Genomic DNA, 17,928 nt, shown 5'->3' with positions numbered 1-17,928 from the left:
GCTCCGGGCCGCCTCCCCCGAGAGCACGCGCGCGCGCACCCGAGGCGAGCGAGCGATGCGGCGCGCGCGCGCTCACCTGCCGCCTCCGTAGAAGACTCGGCGGCTCGCGCTCCGCCCACACCCAATAGGAAGCGCGCACCTGCGCCCGGGGCGCCAGCCAATCGATACACGAGTCGCCTCGCGCGTGGGCGGGCCGCTCTCTTGAAGATCCCGCCCACCGCTGCGCATTGGTCCCACTGTGAGAGGGAGGGGCGGGATCACCTGAAGCGGAGGCCGCCTCCTCCCGGGACCTCGCAGGAGATCAGGAAGGCGCATGCGCGGCTCTGGGTTTCCGTCCGAACAAGGCCGGCCGGAAGCGCAGGCGCACCTGGAGCACTGTGGGCCCTTTGCGCAGGCGCGGCAGCGCGCCCGATGTCCCGGCGCGGTGGGAGTCAGCGCCCAGCTGCGGGCTTGCGACGCGCGGCCGTGGGACTGGTTGCGTGGCCTCCCGCCGGCTTTCCCCCGGCTTCTACTTTGGGACGCTGCAGGGTGCAGTGATGGCCCTGCCTTACCCGTTTGCGTTGTTTAGGCAACTAGTTGCAGAATTCAAGTTTTCCCGCCACTCAACAGTTTGGGGGTAGAAATTCAGGGCTGCCCTGGCTTGGTTTTATAGAGACTTCTGCAGTCTCCCAGGCCCCATCGGGTCGAGTGGGCCCCGTGAGTGTGGGAAAGTGGACTGAAGACCGGGGTGACTTCGTTTCCCTGGAGACCGGTCTGTCCTGGGCTGTTTTTTTTTTTTTTTTCTTTGCTTATTTATTTATTTTAAAGCTGTGAAGTCGTTCTCTCCCATTCTCCAGCCTTTTCTTGGGTCATTTCCACCACCCACAGCCTCTGGATTGTATTCATTCTCCCAAGTGTGACCAAATGTACCCCTGATAACAAAGACTGAATCCTCTCTCCATGCCCGTAGCCTGACTTCCCCCATAAAAGGGGAATCCTTCTCTAGATGTCCCATAGCTGAGTTGCTCCTCACAGGGACCCTGTTTAGCTCTGGCCATACTAGGTGAACGGGAGAACCCCAAGTACCTTCCTGTCTCCACCTGCACAATGGCTTGTGAACTACAGAACCATCCTGGGGGCGAGGCCTGGGCCTGTGGGTGGCCATTTCCAACCTGAGATGGACAAGAAGAGCTGGTTAGGGGGCTTCAGTCCACCTCAGTGTCAGGGCCTTCCTCTCTCCACCTGCCTATCCCAGCCCCTCCAAACAGCTGGTACCCCTCCTTCCCAGCCCTTGTGACAAGTTCAAGAGCCCCATGTTCGCTGCCATGTGATGTGTGCAGCCCACCTCTGCTCTGGAATGAAAGTACCCAATATGCAGGGACCACGTGGGGCTCTGACTCCTGGCAGGGACTCAGCTCTGCGTGTTGGGTGCCAGAGCTGAAGGAGCGTGGGTCCTTTGCGCTGCCTTTGCCCACCTGAGTTCACAGGTGAGAAGCGGAGCTTTCAGTTCGCTAAATGTTTGGGGGGGATTAAGAGTCCCCTGGCTATTCTTGAGTGGAAGTACAGATGGAAAGATACCATCTCGGGCTGAATAATAACACAGTCACGCTGCCTTTCCCACCCCCTGTTTGAAATCACCTGTTATGTGACTCAGGTCAGGCTGGAAATGAAGTGGAGCAACTGGACTGGTCTCAAGACTCCTTAATACTCTTAATACTCTTAACAATTATGGAGGGCCCCAAAGTATTTTGTTGCGCCCCAAAGTATTTTGTTGCTGTGTGGCAGGTATGTCAGTATTCAACATGTTAGATTAAGATACACATAAGAACTCTGTAAAGAATGTGTAAAACTCAAGCATACACCGTGCATGTTCCAATATCATTACATCAACTTTTCTAGAAAACTCCATGTGGACCTGTGAGACAAGGAGGGTGAGAACAAGTAACGTCTTACTGTAGAAATAGGGTTGGCTCTGAAAGCCTCCTCAGAGGGTCTCAGGAACTCCCACGGGTCTTCACATCCCACTCGGAGAAGCACTGATTATTGATTCTCAGCTGTCACAACTGTACAGTGGCCAGAGTGACGCCAGGGGCAGCGGCCCAGCACCTGTGAGCAGTGGTTGGGTGGTGGTTCTATTCTGTTATCAGTACTGATTTTCCAGGCCCTTTTAAAAAGGAAGTTGGGTGCCAATGCACCAAGCGTGGGCCCCACATTCCTGGAGGTGTCGTCAGCCTCGCTCCCCTCCCCCCGGGGTGTGGCACCCCGTTTTACTTGGACTTTCCTTTCTAAGAGGGAGGGCCAACCCAGAGCTTCCTGGATCTCCTAAGAGGAATTTGCTCTGAGGTCTGCATCACAGGCGCCTGGACCATGTAAGGAAGGAATGTGGAAAATAGTTTGAATTTGATAAAGGTATTGTGGAGGAGGGGAGCCCTTTCATTCCAAGAGCTGTTCAAGCCCAGGGTTTGTTTGTGGGGCCTGAACTGCCTCTCTTGAGAAACTTGAGGCCCAGAGAAACTGCCAGAGAGGGTTTTATATTCCTGTTTCTTTGGTTTAAAGACTGGACGTTAATCTCATTTCTCTCTGTCATCCTGCCCCACCCCCAAATCCTCAAGCTAAAGCTCATCAAGACCTGTGTGTATACTGAAAAGCCAGTCCCAGGCCTCAGATGATTACTACTCAGGGCTGGGGAGATAAGTAAGGCGATTCAGGACGTGGACTCTATAAATTATAGGTTCACCAAATCATTACCTGGGAACTGGCTTCCTGAGGTGATCACACCTACACAGTCACATCTCTCCATCTCCTCTCCACCTTCTGAAAGAAATTAGTGAAGGTTTCCCTTCTGCTTTATCCTCCTTCCCAGTGTCTTGTGTCTTGAGTCCTTCTACCACATATCACACAATTGTGTTCCCTTGGATTCTGCCTTGGGAGGTGGAGTTTGTAATTTTTCACAATTCACTTTATTGAAACACGTTTTGGAGAATGATACTTTTTTTTTTGTCCTCCTCCAACTCTTAAGGACAAAAGAGAAAGAGATGGCTAGAAATCCTAGATACTGATGGTGAGATTGTTTTTGCAAGAAGTTTCTCTTGCTACCTCTTTTTCTCCTTGAGTACTCAAGGCCCAGTTTTGATGGAGCTGGTTAATAATTCTCTGAGAAAGAGTCGAAATGTATATTTATGAATCTCGGACTACTCACTAAAGCATTTTAAGCCCTTTTGCAGAGGTGGAATTAAATCACATGGCTTGCTTCCTGGTTAATAGCTTATGATGTTTTAGTGCTTTGTGTGTGGGGGTGGGGGTGCTCGCAGCTTGGGAAACGAATGAATTGTCTCCCAGAGCCTATAGGAAATTAGATGCCCTTTTAGGTAAAAACCCATCTTGGTGGAGGCAGTGTGTGCCAGCCCCTGTACCTCAGCCCTACCCTGGAGGAGTTTGCTCTCTGGCCTTTCCTCTCACTGGGACTCAACTTCTCCATCTGTAAATGCAAGCGTCAGATGAGATCATCCCCACAGTTCAGTCCAGCTCTTCACATTCTGTGGTACCCCAGGGATAATGGAGAATGAGCATATTTCAACGTTGCCAGGGATGAGCTAGAGTGAAAGAAGTGATGCTTCTGCCAGGCACTGCACACAGACTCAAGTCCCCAACCACAACGTTCCGCTTGATAATGGAGAATGAGCATATTTCAACGTTGCCAGGGATGAGATAGAGTGAAAGAAGTGATGCTTCTGCCAGGCACTGCACACAGACTCAAGTCCCCAACCACAACGTTCCGCTTGAGGAGCTGTCGAGGAAGGAAGCCCACGATCACCAGCTTTTCTGAGGGTCCTACCAGGTGCCAGCGGCTGTGCTAAGTGCTCGAATGTTTTATTTACATAAAGTTGCACGAAAGCACTTTCTGTTTGGAGACACCAAGCACTTAATTTTTTTAGGTGTAAGATGTTTCTTTGAGCACTGGCTCTATTCCTTGCTGGCAGGCTGATCTTGACCCAGCTTGAAACTGCTCAGAGCCTCGGATTTCTCCTCTATAAAAGGAATCGGCTGTCCCATCTCCTCATATTGCTTGGGGGATCAGCTAAGGAAGCATACAGGACACTTCTCTGTAAACCATCAAGTGTGGGGTGAATACCAGTGCCAGTACCTGGCAAATAATATTTCTTACCAGAGCTTTTTAAAAGAAATTCCTTGAAGTAGAGCAGAGATGGGTAATAAATCACTCCTTTTGTTTTCACACACAGAGGCTTTCAAAGGACACCTCAGAGAGGCTCAGGGATGACCTACAATGCCACGAAGACCCTATTCTGTCTGCTAGTTCCTGGCTGTGTGGACCTGGGCAAACTCTTAATTTGTCTGAGCCTCCGTTTCCTCATCTGAAACAATAAGAGACCATTCACAGGCAAAGCTCTTAGGGTAGGGTCCAGCGGCCAGTGAGGACTCAGCAAGGAACACAGCTAGGAATACAATGGAATTCAAGAATACAAAGAATTCAAGTCCAGCTGAGAAGTCAGGTCCAGGGAAAGAAGTGGGGACACAGTAATTAAGTCAGGGCTGTGTGGGGAGAGTTTGCTGGAGTTGACAGTCCAGGGATCACATCTGTTTGTGCTACCAACCAGCTACGGGATTGTCTACATTTCTCTAAAGTCCACTTTCTTCAAGAGTTACAGCTGCCTTCTTTGGATAAGTAACAATTTACTTTGGTGTCAGGCTCTATTCTGGATGGTAAGTTTATAGTACTAAAAAAGACAGGATAAAACCCCCATCTTCCTGGAGCTGACAACTCAGGGGCACAGACAGCATATATCAATTATTGGATGAAAGTCCACATTGCGTTGGTGATGGGAGAAAAATAAAGCAGGGAAGTGGGGTGGGGTGAGACATGGAAGGAGCAAGAACATTTAAAATAGGATGGTAGGGCCAGGCCTGTCAGAGAAGTCGGAGATGCAAACGGAATCCTCATTCCTCCAGGTGGAGGGGTCGTGGGGGAGGGGCGGAGCCTTCCAGGCCTGGCCTGGGCGTGAGGATTGAAGGAGATGAAGCTCACGGTGCCTGGTACACAGCACGCACTCAGCAGACACCAGCGGCTGTGCAGGGCCATTACTCAGTGCTCAGCCAGGGTATGAAGGGGGCAGAAAAGAGAATGACTAAGTCACAGGAAGGGGCGGTCTGGAGTGTTTCATGGGTGAAGAGACCAGTTAGAGCTAGGGCTGAAGAATGAGTAGGAGTTTGCTAGAGGCATGGCGGGGGAGGAGGCAGCCCCGCTGAGGGAGCAGGCAGTCAGAGGTGGGGGCGGTAAAGGACATGGCTGTTCCCTGAGCCATGGAGGGGGCGCAAGGGTATGCTAGGCTGGGGCGGGGGGGGGGGGGCGCTCTGAGGGGGTGCTGGAGAGTGGTGGGAACCAGATGAGAAGGATCTCAAAGGATCCCAGTCAGTCTGGGAAACTCGTAGGATCTTTCAAGTTGGGCCAGGAAAGGGGCAGATTTGTGTTTTAATAAGACCTCTGGAGGAGGGAGGCGTTGGGGGCAGCAAATTAATGAGTATTGCAGGGAAGGGTGTGATTAAATGGCAAATGAGTGGTGTGGCCTGTGGAACTCCAGGAGGCAGGAGGACTAGTGTTCATTCATTCACTCATTCACGCATTCATTTACTCATTCATTCACTCATTCACTCATGCATTCAGCAGGTATTACTAAGACCTAGCCGTGGGCCAAGCACAGTGAGGCCAGAAACAAATAAAACTGTCCCTTTGCACAGGGAGGCAGACGATAATAAGCTGGAGAACCAAATTTGGGAGGAAGCAGAAAAGCATTACAAAACCCAGGGGCCAGGCAGGTAGCCAGCCAGCGAGGCCATGTGGACCCAAGAGGGTGGGCTCCCGGCGTCCAGGCCCACCTTAGGCCTACCTCTGGCTTGTAGGAGTTACTGCGGCTCTGCTGATGCTTTAAGAGAGCCTGGGCATTTTTGTGTGGACCTGCCTGGTTTTTAAATGTTGGCAACTAACGGGTGTGTGTGTGTGGGGGGGGGAGGGTGTTCTCCTGAGGATAGTCAAGGGCAAAGGTCTCAGCAGGTTACCACTAAGTATCAGGAAGTGTCCAGGAGACATAGGAGCGTGTGGCAAGGACCAGCAGAGCAAGCGTGGTGTGTTGCAGGGCGTAACAAAAAGCCTGAGCCTGAAACTTCGAGACTGAGAAGAAAGGCCCCCAGTGAAAGCCTGTGGAGGCGGCCCTGCAGGCTGGGAAGGAATGCGTTTTTATTCTGAGCTCACTAAAGAAGTCATCTCTGAATAATTAGAAGCAACTTGAAGGCCCAGGGCATCTACACTGAGCTGGCAGAAGACGGCTCTGGCAGTGGGAGAGCAGGATACGAGTGGAGGACGACGGGGCTGGATGTGGCGAGGCAGGCAGGTGCCGGGGAGGCCGGGGCTGGAGATGGGGCTGCAGCCGGGAGCTGGGGCCTTTTGATGGGTATCCGTGAACCAAGATCGTTGGTCTCTCCCATATTGATCTCACATGCCGGAGGGTCCCACCCGTGCCTAAGGATAAGCTTCGTGTTGGGTGCTTCTTAAAAATGCAGCTTCCAAGGTCCTCTCCTGTGATTCCATTCTGGGGTCTGGCATGGGGCTCAGGCACCTGCCATTTTTTTCAAGATGTATTTATTTATCCATGCACGTCTGGGGTACAGGCCAGAGGTGCAGGGGCAGTGAGAGGCTTCACCAGAGACAGAGTGGGGAGCAGAACAGGCAGAGGGATGAAGCAGCGGGCGAGTCAGGAGAGGTCTGCCGCGCCCTGTGGGTCACCTCCGGGTGTGGGGGTCCAACTCGCACTGAGGCGGCTGCCACTGACTTGCAGTGCTGCGTCCCAACCCGCTGCGCCACCAGGGAGGGCCCGGGGCCTGCCATTTCAACCCTCATCTGCGGGGTTCCATGAATGTGGGAAATGCTGTCAGCTTTCCTGGGAGTCTGAAACTGGCCTTTCGAGAGAGGCGAGGAGGAGAAGCTCTGGGCACCTGTGGTGAGGCCTGCTGTTGTCAGGACACAGGCCTGGGGGTCCGCACTGGCATTGGTCCCTGGCTGTGGCAACCAAGCCGACCGGTGACTTCAAGCAGCAGCACCTTCTCTCCCACCGCTGGGGGACGGTTGGGTCACATCTGGTCCCTCGGCAGGCCCGGAGGGAGAAGCGGTGCCAGGCCTCTCTCCCCACTCCCGGTGGTGGCCGCTATCCTCCGCAGAGCTGCTCCAGTCTCTGCCGCCATCCCTGGTGGACGCTGCCCCACCCTGGACTTTGGGAGCTGTTGCCTGTGAGTGAGGACAGAGGCAGAGGAGGCGAAGACGCGGACGTTGTTGAAAAGGTGCCTGCCTGGCCTGGCCTCTGATAAAGTCTCTTGGAACTTGCCGCTTGAGTGGCCACAAACATTACTGGGGATGTGTCATGTCAGAGGTGTAGGAATAACAGGTGTCTTGAGTGTCCCTGCGGAGGGCGTGACGAGGAAGCGGCCGCGGTCACCAATGAGTAAGGCAGTGGGGGGCAGTGGGCAGCCTGGTGCCAGCAGCGGGCATGGTGGGCATCGCAGTAAGTGCAGGTGTGGTTCCAAGGTGCCCATGGCTCCGCTCTCATGTCATCTCCGGGTCATCAGCTCGTGGATTGGCCTGGGGTGTTGTCTGGCCCTCACGGTCTGGAAAACCCTTCAGCCTCCCTACAAGCCCGACTGCATCACCTTCACAAAAGCCTGTCCTTTACAGAGGAGGAAACTGAGGCAGAGAGAGGTTCAGTCACTTGCCAGAGGCAGAGGGAGAAGAGACAGGGCTGGTCCTTAAACCCAAGTGCTGGAGGCCAGAGCGCCTGCTTCCGGTGACTTGTTGTAGGGTCCAGGGAATCCCAGTTGTTGACTGAAAAATACGTCTTCCTTTATGAAATACATGGTTGGTGGGGACACAGAAAGCCCCGCTTTGTCTCTCCCCCACCCCCTCCCTGCAACACTCCTAAGGTAAGAAGTCAGGTAAGAGTCAGGTTGCAAGATGTGTTGCCTTCTAGGAGCCTTCTAGAAACATGATCGCCTGCGGGATCCGCCCTGCAGCCCCAGCATCTGATCAGAATTCCTCCTGGGGTTTTTGCAGGAGGAGAGAGAGCAGTTCCCCACGGAGAGGAGCTTCCAAGCTGAGAAGGAAGCGGCCAGCAGGTTGTCTGCGGAGCTCCGGTGCCTTGGCCTTCTTCAGTTCAACCTGAAGGAGGGGAGAACTCGGCCATTTACAGAAACCTTTTTCTCCTCTGGGAGACTTTTAAGAACTGAACACATTTGTACAAAAATGTCAAGATGTGCCAAGTTCATGTAAAATTACACCAACGAGGAAAGAGGATTGGAAGCACCACAGAGCAGCCAGAGCAGATGCCACATTGTGTGGGTGTGGGGGACCCAAGACCAGGGCAGCCAAGCACTGCGCTGGGCTTGGGAGAGCAGCTGAGGTTGGGGTTCCCTTCCTGGCTGAGGGGGTGACAGGGACCTCACTTCCCGAGCCCCGTCTCCACAGTGAGACGCTGAAGTGGGCCACCAGGTTGAAAGTCCCTTAGCCTCTCGCCCTGTTCTCAGCACCCTTCGGGTTTTCACCCTGGCATGGGTGGGTGGGACGCGTGTTTCTGGAGGCTCCTGCTAAGTCAGGTCAAAGCCCACCTCCCCCCTCTGCCCGACCCTTGCTCCCCGGCTGTCACCGCCGCGGCTAACTTTGCTGTAGCACAGCGTACGGACAGTGTGGACAGCTGGGTGAGAAGGTGACGGAGAAAGACACAGAGAGGAAGGAGGAAGCCTGGGGTGACCACCTGCGTCGATCCTGGGTCTCTTTTCTGCCATAGAATTTTACAGGGAAACTGAAAGAACAGAAAGCAGGTGTTGCTTTTCTAGTTCCAGGTTTCTTTACACTTAAGACTATCTCTCTGTCTGGAATGCCAGGGGGGAATTTCAAAACCCAGCAAGGTGTGCTGAGGGCCTCTGAGCAGGGAGCGTCTCCTCCCCTGAGGCAGATGTGGTCAACAGCTTCCACTTACAGACCCTCCGTGGTGGCACAGCGGGTTAAAACACAGCCCTCTGCAGCTGGCTGCTGCCACTGTAGCATGAGTTCGATCCCCAGCCAGGGAGGTGACCCACAAGGCGCTGCAGACCTCTCCTGACCCGCCCGCTGCTCCCCTCAGCAGTAGACTTCATCTATCTGCCTACTCTGCTCCCCGCTCTGTCTCTGGTGAATCCTCTCATCACCCCTGCACCTCTGGCTTGTACCCCAGTTCTGTATGCATAAATAAATAAATTTTGAAAAAAAACAAAATCAGGAGAGAGCATGTTAAGTGATGCTCCCCTCGCCTGGCCATGGACTTGAAGCCCTCTGCTCTGTACTCTTACATGGCCCCGAGTGAAAAGCCGGGATCCTGGGCACGTTTCTTCCTCCTGCTCATTCAGTCATTCATTGGGCTCCTTGCTCATTCACATCCCAAGCATGGTGGAAAACCTGCAAGGTTTCCACACTCCTCTCCTGCAGCCCGGTGCTTCTCAGAGATCGGGTGGAGGGAGCGCTTATTTGGAAAAGACTCCATTTTTTGAAGATGGGTGTTTTCGTAAAATAAAATAAAAATGAATGACAGAAAAAGACTTTGAAAAACACCAGACTCACAAAATACAAGCCTGACCGATTCAGCAGGCGCTTTTCGTGGCCTTGTGCTTGAACCCATCGTCACAACTCACAGTGACAAATGTCCTCCGTGATCAACATCCTGAAGGTGGGGGAATGCATCGTTTTGTGGGAGCTCAAAGAGTTGATCACATGGGTCACAGAGAGTCATGCCAACCAGAGTCAGTGGCCTCAGTTTCCCAGCCAGCTAGACAGTCCACTCTCCAGGCTGGGTGCCCCGAAGCCCAGTGCTCTGGACACACAGAGCTGAGTGTGTGACTCTCTCCTCAGCGAGAGTAGGTTAGGTGAGGTCCATTTACACTCACCAGCTTTAGCCTTCTACAGATGAACATTTAAAAAAAAATTTTTTTTTTAAAGAAAAGTAAAGCATTTTGTAGGGGAAAAGACAGGTCTCCCCTTTCCCCCACGTCCTAGGTCTTTTGTTTCTACCTACAGATGGGGCAATGGACGTGCGCCAGACACACCTTTCCTTTTTTTTTTTTTTCAGGGGCGAGCACGAACACAGTCCTCCACTACCACAAATTATGCAGTTGTCTTTCCCACATTTGGGGAAGCTTTGCAGGGGTCAGCACATTCGGGGTGCAATGGGTGAGCCTCGCACTGGGAAAAGCACCTTCGTGATCCTGTATCTGCCCTGCCAGGTAGGTACAACATACCTTCTCTTGTTTTGCAAGGTGGCTTATTTTGCTCACTCACATATAACGACGAAGTTTCTGCTTTATTGCCTACAGGCCTGTCTCATTCTTTTTCCCAGGCTGCATTGCTTCCCCAGTACAGGTGTTTCACAGGTCACTCGGGCAGCCTGAGGATGGGGCACGGTGAGGTCACACTTACTCTGTGTTGCAATGAACATCCGGTGTGCATGTGCTGTGACTCCCGTGTATAGATTTCAAGAAGTCAGTGTGTATCCACAGGTGAGATTTTGTAGGAGCTACCTACATTGTTCTGAAAGGCAGTGCTAATTAGCACCAATTTTTTTTTAAAGATTTATTTATGCTCACAGAACTGGGTGCAGGCCATAGGTGTGGTGGGTGAGAGGATTCACCAGAGACAGAGTGGGGAGCAGAACGGGCAGATGCATTGAAATCCACTGCTGAGGGGGGCAGCAGGTGGGTCGGGAGAGGTCTGCTGCGCCCTGTGGGTCCCTCCCTGGCGGGGGAGTTGAACTCGCGCTGCAGTGGCTGTAGAGAGCTTCATAACACAGTGCTTTAGCCTGTTGTGCCACCAGGGAAGCCCCTAGCACTAGATTTTTAAGTTGGGCTAAGGCCTGTTGAATTCACCCTCTCTTTGTGGGTCAAGAGACTGAAAGGGGGTAGCATTTGACAGAGATCACGTGTGAGTTCAAGGCAGAGCTGAGAATAGGACCCCGATCTCCGCCCAGGAAGGCCCTGCGGCCGGCGACCTTGCCACACAGGGTCCTGCCTGGTAGGGCGTGAAGGCTTTGGATAAGTATCCGCATCTCCGGTGTGGATCTCCATCCTTCAGATTGTATCCTAAGTCCCTGAGGAGCAGGTCTGTGACTAGGGGTGCTGTGCCCATTGTGAGGGACATCTGACTCTCCTTGGCTCAAGTCACCCTTGTCATGTGGAGGGACATGAGTATCGTGGGTGATCTTGGGCCTGACAGTTTCTCTGTGCCTCAGTTTCCCCAACCTTCTAGAGTAACCCCGAAGATAAAATGAAAATAATGCCCGGGAAGGGGGGAGGTGCCCCGGGAAAGGTTTGTTTGCTCCTGTTTGGAGTTGAACAGGATGAGGACTTGTGGGTGAGCTGTCCAACAGAGGGCACTGTGGGAGCTGCAAGCCGGGTTCTCGGATACACAGGGGCGCTCCCATGGTGCTAATTTACTCCGCGGGTTTAGATTAAATTGAGGTCGGCGTTGCTTTTGCTTATCACTGGTGAGTTACTCGAAAGAGGTTATTTGAGGACAAGAAGCGGCCACATACCAGGATTCCACAGACACTCCCTCCTCGGCGCTCCCTCCTGGCCTCCTCTAGCACAGCTGTCGTGTCACTTCCCGAAGGCCGCTGAGCCCGCTGCTTCTCTGTGGCACTGCAATCCATCGGCACCGCCCCGAGTCCTGCCCTCGGCAGCCCTCATGCCCGCCTGTCAGGACCAAGCATCAGCCAGAGGCTCCCAGCACCCAAGGCTCTGAAATGTGACTGCTCCCAGAGAGCTGGCTGGGAGACGTCCCTATGGTGTCCCCCAGGGGTCCCCAGGACCCAGCTCCATCCCAATGTGGGCCGCCATGTGCAGACAGCTGACTGTCTACACCCTATGGTGTCCCCCAGGGGTCCCCAGGACCCAGCTCCATCCCAATGCGGGCCGCCATGTGCAGACAGCTGACTGTCTACACCTTCCTAGGCATGGAACCTTTTCATTGTCACGGACGAAGACTAGATAGTCCCTGTTTGCCAAGGAGCAGCTGGGGGCACGGACAGTCACGCTCGCCCAGCGGGGACCTGCCAGACTGGGTTTGAAGCCCCTTGTGTCTTGGCTGTTTCTCAGTGTTCCTTGTCCTCTAGGGAAGAGAGAAGAGAGAAGAAGAAGAGTCCCTGAAATGTTCAAAATGGCAATGGCATCTCTCTCAACTTTCAAGAGATCAACAGAGTAATTATTTCTAAAATTCTCTTAAAAACCTGGCAGGGCGGGAGATTCTGCTTCCCAGAAAGTGTAGGGATAAGGCGTGTGAGCAGGGATAAGGCTCAGACATGCACCGGATGCCCCAGCACCCCAGGGTTACAGCGTAACCCTCTTTGACCTTTCTTGCTTTGTTTCTACCAGAAGAGGACGCAGCTGTCAGAAGCCGACAGGTCGATGAGGAGCTTACGTTGGAACATCAACGCGAAGAAACAGAGAGGGTTCTTCCTGGTGGCGCAACAGGTCAGAGCACAGCAGTAAAGCTCCCTGCGGCCACTTCAGCACATGTTTGATCCCCACCCCGGAGGTGGCCCACATGACATGGCAGACCTCTCCTGGCCTGCCGCTGCTCCCCTCGGCAGTGGACTTTGTCAGTTGGCCTGTTCTGCGCCCCACTCTGTCTCTGGTGAATCCTCTCACCGCTCCTGCACCCCAGTTCTGTAAGCATAAATAAATAAATCTTTAAAAAGATATATCTATCTATATAGCAATGGCTCTGGGCCCTGTGCATGAAATGGGGCTTACAAATGAAAATCTGAAGTGATCTCAGCTCTTACACACAAATACAGACATTGGAAAGCTAAAAATACCAGAATTCCAAAAGAAGGCAGACTCAGTAAAAGGTGACTTAGACACTGGCCCTTTTGCTAGACAATAAGCTCCATGAAATCAGGCTGTGTCCACTCTACGGCCAGCTCTGGGCTCGGGCGCACTCTCAGAAATGTTTGTCGAGTGAATGAGCGAATGAATGTCAATGACGCGCCCCACCAGGATAACGCCTGACTTTCTGGGCGCGGTTCCCGCCAAGTTCTTCTGTTCTTTGTGTGGGTGGTACAGTCACCCTGTGACTCTGATGGAATATTAACCTTCCAGTTTTTGGAGGCATTTGAGGGAGGCGAAATGCTGTTCTTGAGGTCCCACAGTGAGTGCCAGCAGTTTTGTTTTTTTTTAAAAAAGATTTATTTATGCATACAGAACTGGGGTACAGGCCAGAGGTGCAGGGGCGGTGAGAGGACTCCCCAGAGACAGAGTGGGGAGCAGAACAGGCAGATCGATAAGGCATGCTGCTGAGGGGGGCCGTGGGGAGACAGGAGAGGTCTGCTGCGCCCTGTGGGTCCCTCCCTGGCCGGGGATCAGACTTACGCTGAAGCAGCTGTGGCAGCTTCACAGCGATGCGCTTTAGCCTGCTGCGCCACCGGGGATCTTTTCAATCAGCACCCAGTTCTCTTTCCACCACCCTCCATTCTCAGTGGGACGAAGGAGGGGCAGAGATTGGTCTAGATCAAGTGAGGTGCAGGCTCTGCTCTGTAAATTCACTGGGCGCGTTTCTAAGCGTGGCGGGCCGTGGGGCTGGGTGCTGAGACCTCGTCCCTCTGTGATGCTTCCCGGGCTCTCACCCCGCGCCATGACTTGACTCCCACCCGAGTGCCAAGGGCCATGTCCGGCCAGCTCCTGCCCTGCCCCCAACGCCAGTCCGTTCACTCCCCTGCTCACGGCTGCTCATCAGTTGTAGCCACTGGTCAGCTCACACTTAACACGGCCCATGCTGAACTCTTGATCTCTCCACTCCCTTCTCAGCAAAAGCTTTTCCATCCCAACAGATGGCAGCTTCATTCTCACTGTTATATTTCCCAGATGCTGACCTCTGGCGTGACCCTTGGCGCCTCTGGCCCCCTCACCCACATCCAGCCCTTCTGGCTGGACTTCCAAAACATCTCCAGACTCCACACTTCCTGCCCCGGGCCCAGACTCCATCGCCTCTTGCTTGGGATCAGCGTACCCACCTCTGGTTTCTCTGCTTTGTCCCTAAACCCGCGGCCACCTGTTCTCCACATGCCCGGCACCGGTCCTGGTTGAAGCCTCCTGGAAGCGCGCACCTGTCTAAGAACTGATGCAAACTCCTGACAGCAGCCTCCGGTGGCCAGCGTCTGTCCTCCCTCCCCCACCCTGCCCCACCGTCCTTGCCTCCTTCAGCCTTTGAGGCCCCCCCACCCCGCCTCTCTCTGGGCCCCCTCTCCGCTGCCAGCGCGGCCCAGTCCAAGCTATGTGCTGGTTGGTATTTTCTGCCTCCTCTCCATGGACATGAAGACCTGGACTCGTTTTCCTCCACTTTATTCCCAGGGCCAGGAGTAGTTCACGCCAGGGTCAGCGCCCAGAGTGAGTGACCGTGAATCCACAGCAGTTAGCTCTACGAGCAGCGGTCACCTTAGACAAGGCACGTGGCTGGGCCCGGCGGAGGCACTGGACCGGGCAGTGTCACCAAGACAGAACAAACAGGCTAAGGCTCGCTGGGCAGGCGGAGCGGGGTGGGGGCAGTGCTGTGAGGCGTGCCTTGCCAGGACGGAGAATAGGAAGTCGCAGCAACAGTTCTGGGGGACTGACCAGGCGCTAAGCTGACCTCCTGAGTCCTCTGATTAAACCCTGCAAACTCCACCCGCGGAGACTGTTTCACTGTAAACGACAAAAAGGTGCACCCATAGGTGTTAACAGACTTGCCCATAATTGCTCAAAGAACAGTTTCCCCGGGGCATTCCTTGTCACTGGCCTTGGGGGCCAGCAAGCCCCCAAGTGGCCAGAGTTGGCCTCAGGCAAGTGGGGAGCATGGCCCTCTCTGGAAAAGCACAGGCTGACTTTGGAAGGCCATCTTGATCTTCGTAGTGTTCACCCCATGTCCCCTGGGGCCCCCGAAACTCCTACGGTCACTCCCCCGGGAAGACGGCCTCTGCGCGTCCCTGTTGCATAAACACTCGGCTGGACAGCCAGCTGGCGCCACGTGCTCGACATTCGTCCCACTTCACTCCCCCGTCAGAGGCCCGTTGGCCTCCGGCTTGCTTTGTTTGTGCGCGTTCTTAACGGCCGATAACTGCACGTTCCTCCCGCCACCTCCCTCCTACCTTGCTTCTCTCCTTTCAAAATATGTCAAGATTTCTTCCATAGCTGGTGAAAGCATAAGGTAAAGATTCAAGTATGTTTTTTAAAAATGCATGACATGAAAGAAATGATGCTATCTCGACAACTGGAATCTAAACAGAGTGAAACAAAAATTCAACAAATATGTGTTTGTTTTCGGTCCTCCTTGCTCAGAGCGAAGCCAGGCAGGGTTAGCGGCGGCAGGAACACTCGGCTCTGTAATACCAGGCAGCTGTCATCGCCCGCTGAGACAGAGTTCGCAGGCTGGGGTTGCCCTGGCACGTATATAGGCACACACTGCCCTCTCCACGTACGTGCCAGGACCCCTCCATCATCTCCTGGATGGTGGGGGATTAGCGTTTTCAAACAATGCACACGGCTTCTCCCTGAAGGAAACTTGTTATCGAAAGATTGGAGGGGCTGGAATGTGTAATACAAAACAGACCTGCCGGAAGGCTGGGCTTTCTGGCTCCGGAAGAGGGAGCGTCCACTCTGAGGCAAAGCCCATGCTTCGGGCGGCTGAGTCCCACCTGCCTGGTTTTGTCTTTTTCCCAATAGACCTGAGGTGCAGCACCAGCCGGCTCCTTCAGGCTGTGTGGCTGAAGGGTGGAAGCCACTCAGCCCTCTCTGAACCCCGGTCTTCTGGGGAAAGGTGCTCAAGCCGCAGCCGGAAGGAGCGAGAAGGGAGGACCCACGAGCTGGCCAGTGCCGGTTGTGTTCCTGTGGGGAGGGTCCTGGATGGTGCCAGGCAGAGTCGTGGCCTCCATGTCTCTAGTGGAAGATGAGGGGTGGTGTAGAAGAGGCCTCGGTGTCCAGCTGACAGGAGTCTCGTGGTGGCGACTTTCTGTCCACTTGATGTGGGAGGGACTCGGGAGCTGCTGAGACGTTGTTTCTGAGTGTGACCGTGACGGTGTTTCTGCAGCAGGGGACCAGGGCTGAGTAAAGGTCACCCTCACCAGTGTGGACAACTCACCCGTCTGTGAGGGCCTCTGAGAGGGACAAAAATGTGGAGAAGGAATTTGCACTTGGCCAGCACCGGGCCGGCTGCCTCCTGCTTTGGGGATCTGGCTCCTGCTTCTCTGACTTTCAGACCCAGCTTGGGCCTTAAACCACAGTCACCCACTTCTCAGGCTTCAGATGTGGGTTGAATCAGCACCACTTTCCCTGGGTCTCAGCTGACAGAGGGCAGACGGCGGGCGTCGTCGGCATCCATGAGTCTGATCCTGTATCACAATCTCCCCATCTATGTACACACACACATGACCGATGCACGTCCACAGTCACACACATGCCCACCTCCCTGCACGTGTGCCATCCTTGCTTCTGTGTCTCTAGAGAACCCCAATGCACGTGTATGTATTGGTTACCTGCTGGCCAAGCAGATCCCCATTAATCCAGGGAGCCCCAGTCTCGAGACCTTTGCTGCTACAGCTCTTTGTTCCCACTGTGACCCTTGAGTCTTTCTATGTCCTCAGCCAACCCTGCAGGTCTGCTCAGATGCCACCACTTCCAGCATGTCCTCCACATGCCACCCACCAGCAGCCAGTTTGCCTCTGAAAGCACAGCCTTCCTGAGAACAGCCGGCCTGCACCAGCAGCCCCATCCTGAAGACACATAGTTGCACAGGCTCGGCCCTTCATCTTGACCATCTCCTATCCACTCTATAGAGAACACTTTGTGTGTGTGTGTGTGTGTGTGTGTGTGTGTGTGTGTAGACGAACTGGGGTATAGACCAGAGTTGCGGGGGGTGAGGGGATTCACTAGAAACAGAGTGGGGAGCAGAACAGGCAGATTGACTGACTACTGAGGGGAGACGCTGAGGGGTCTGCTGTGCCACATGGTTCAGCTCCCTGGCCGGGGATCGAACGCAGATCGCAGTGGTGATAGTGCTGAGAATTTCTGGTCTTTCTCACTTGCTAACCTTTCTGAAGAGCAAACTTGCGCTGTCACTGCCTTCGCCATGGACGCCAAAGCTAGCAGTGTTTCCCATCATTCCACATTCGAAGATCACAACGGCATCGCCTGGGGCCCGGCCTCCCTCTTTGCATCGTCTTGTTTTGTCGTGTTTGAGATATGATTCAAATGCCATAAAACTCACTTTTTAAAAGGCACACTTTGGTGGTTTTTAATGTAGCCACAGTTATACGACTATCCCCACTGTCTAATTCTAGAATATTTTACCACCCCCAAAAGAAACCAAGTCAGTCTTTACTCCTGTCTCTTTCCCTTCCCCTAACCCTAACTCCTGAATCTACTTTCTGTTTCCAGAGAAGTGTCTGGATAGGACACTTCCTATTCCTATAAGTGAAATCCTACAATATGAAGTGTCCTGTGTCTGGCTTCTTTCACTTGATATAACATCTTTAAGCTTGATCATTGTTGTGCCGACGTCAGTAGTTCATTCCTTTTTTTTTTTTAAAGATTTATTTATGTATTCATATAGAGCTGGGGTACAGGCCAGAGATGTGCAGGGTGAGAGGATTTACCAGAGACAGAGCAGGGAGCAGAACAGGCAGATCGAGGAAGTACACTGCTGAGGGGAGCAGCGGGCGGGTCAGGAGAGGTCTGCCGCGCCATGTGGTCACCTCCGGGACAGGCGGGGATCAAACTCATGCGGAAGTGGCTTAAGCTTCTCAGTGCTGTGCTGTAACCCGCTGCGCCACCTGGGAGGGCCCCGTTCATTCTTTTTGATGGCTAAATAATATTCCACTGCATCACTAGACTACCCTT

The 17,928-nt window shown here is 53.7% G+C and overlaps 1 protein-coding gene across 1 annotated transcript in view; it reads right to left on the bottom strand.

The window, feature by feature from the left end:
* The window catches only part of PARD6B (par-6 family cell polarity regulator beta), a 27,432-nt gene extending 15,721 nt beyond the window's left edge, over positions 1-11,711 (bottom strand). Inside the window, exons 1-3 of the mRNA XM_012728132.1 lie at positions 11,595-11,711; positions 1,066-1,151; positions 77-236 (exon numbers count right to left, since the gene is read on the bottom strand). Of these exons, the coding sequence (XP_012583586.1) occupies positions 77-236; positions 1,066-1,151; positions 11,595-11,711 (363 nt within the window). The remainder of the gene's footprint in view (positions 1-76; positions 237-1,065; positions 1,152-11,594) is intronic.
* Positions 11,712-17,928: the final 6,217 nt, after the last annotated feature.

The sequence above is a fragment of the Condylura cristata genome, unplaced genomic scaffold (genome assembly GCF_000260355.1).
Source record: "Condylura cristata isolate star-nosed mole 26May11 unplaced genomic scaffold, ConCri1.0 scaffold00022, whole genome shotgun sequence".
In the NCBI taxonomy this organism is placed as follows: Eukaryota; Metazoa; Chordata; class Mammalia; order Eulipotyphla; family Talpidae; genus Condylura; species Condylura cristata.
Note: the sequence above shows the minus strand (reverse complement) of the source record. Positions and strands in the feature narration are given on the sequence as shown.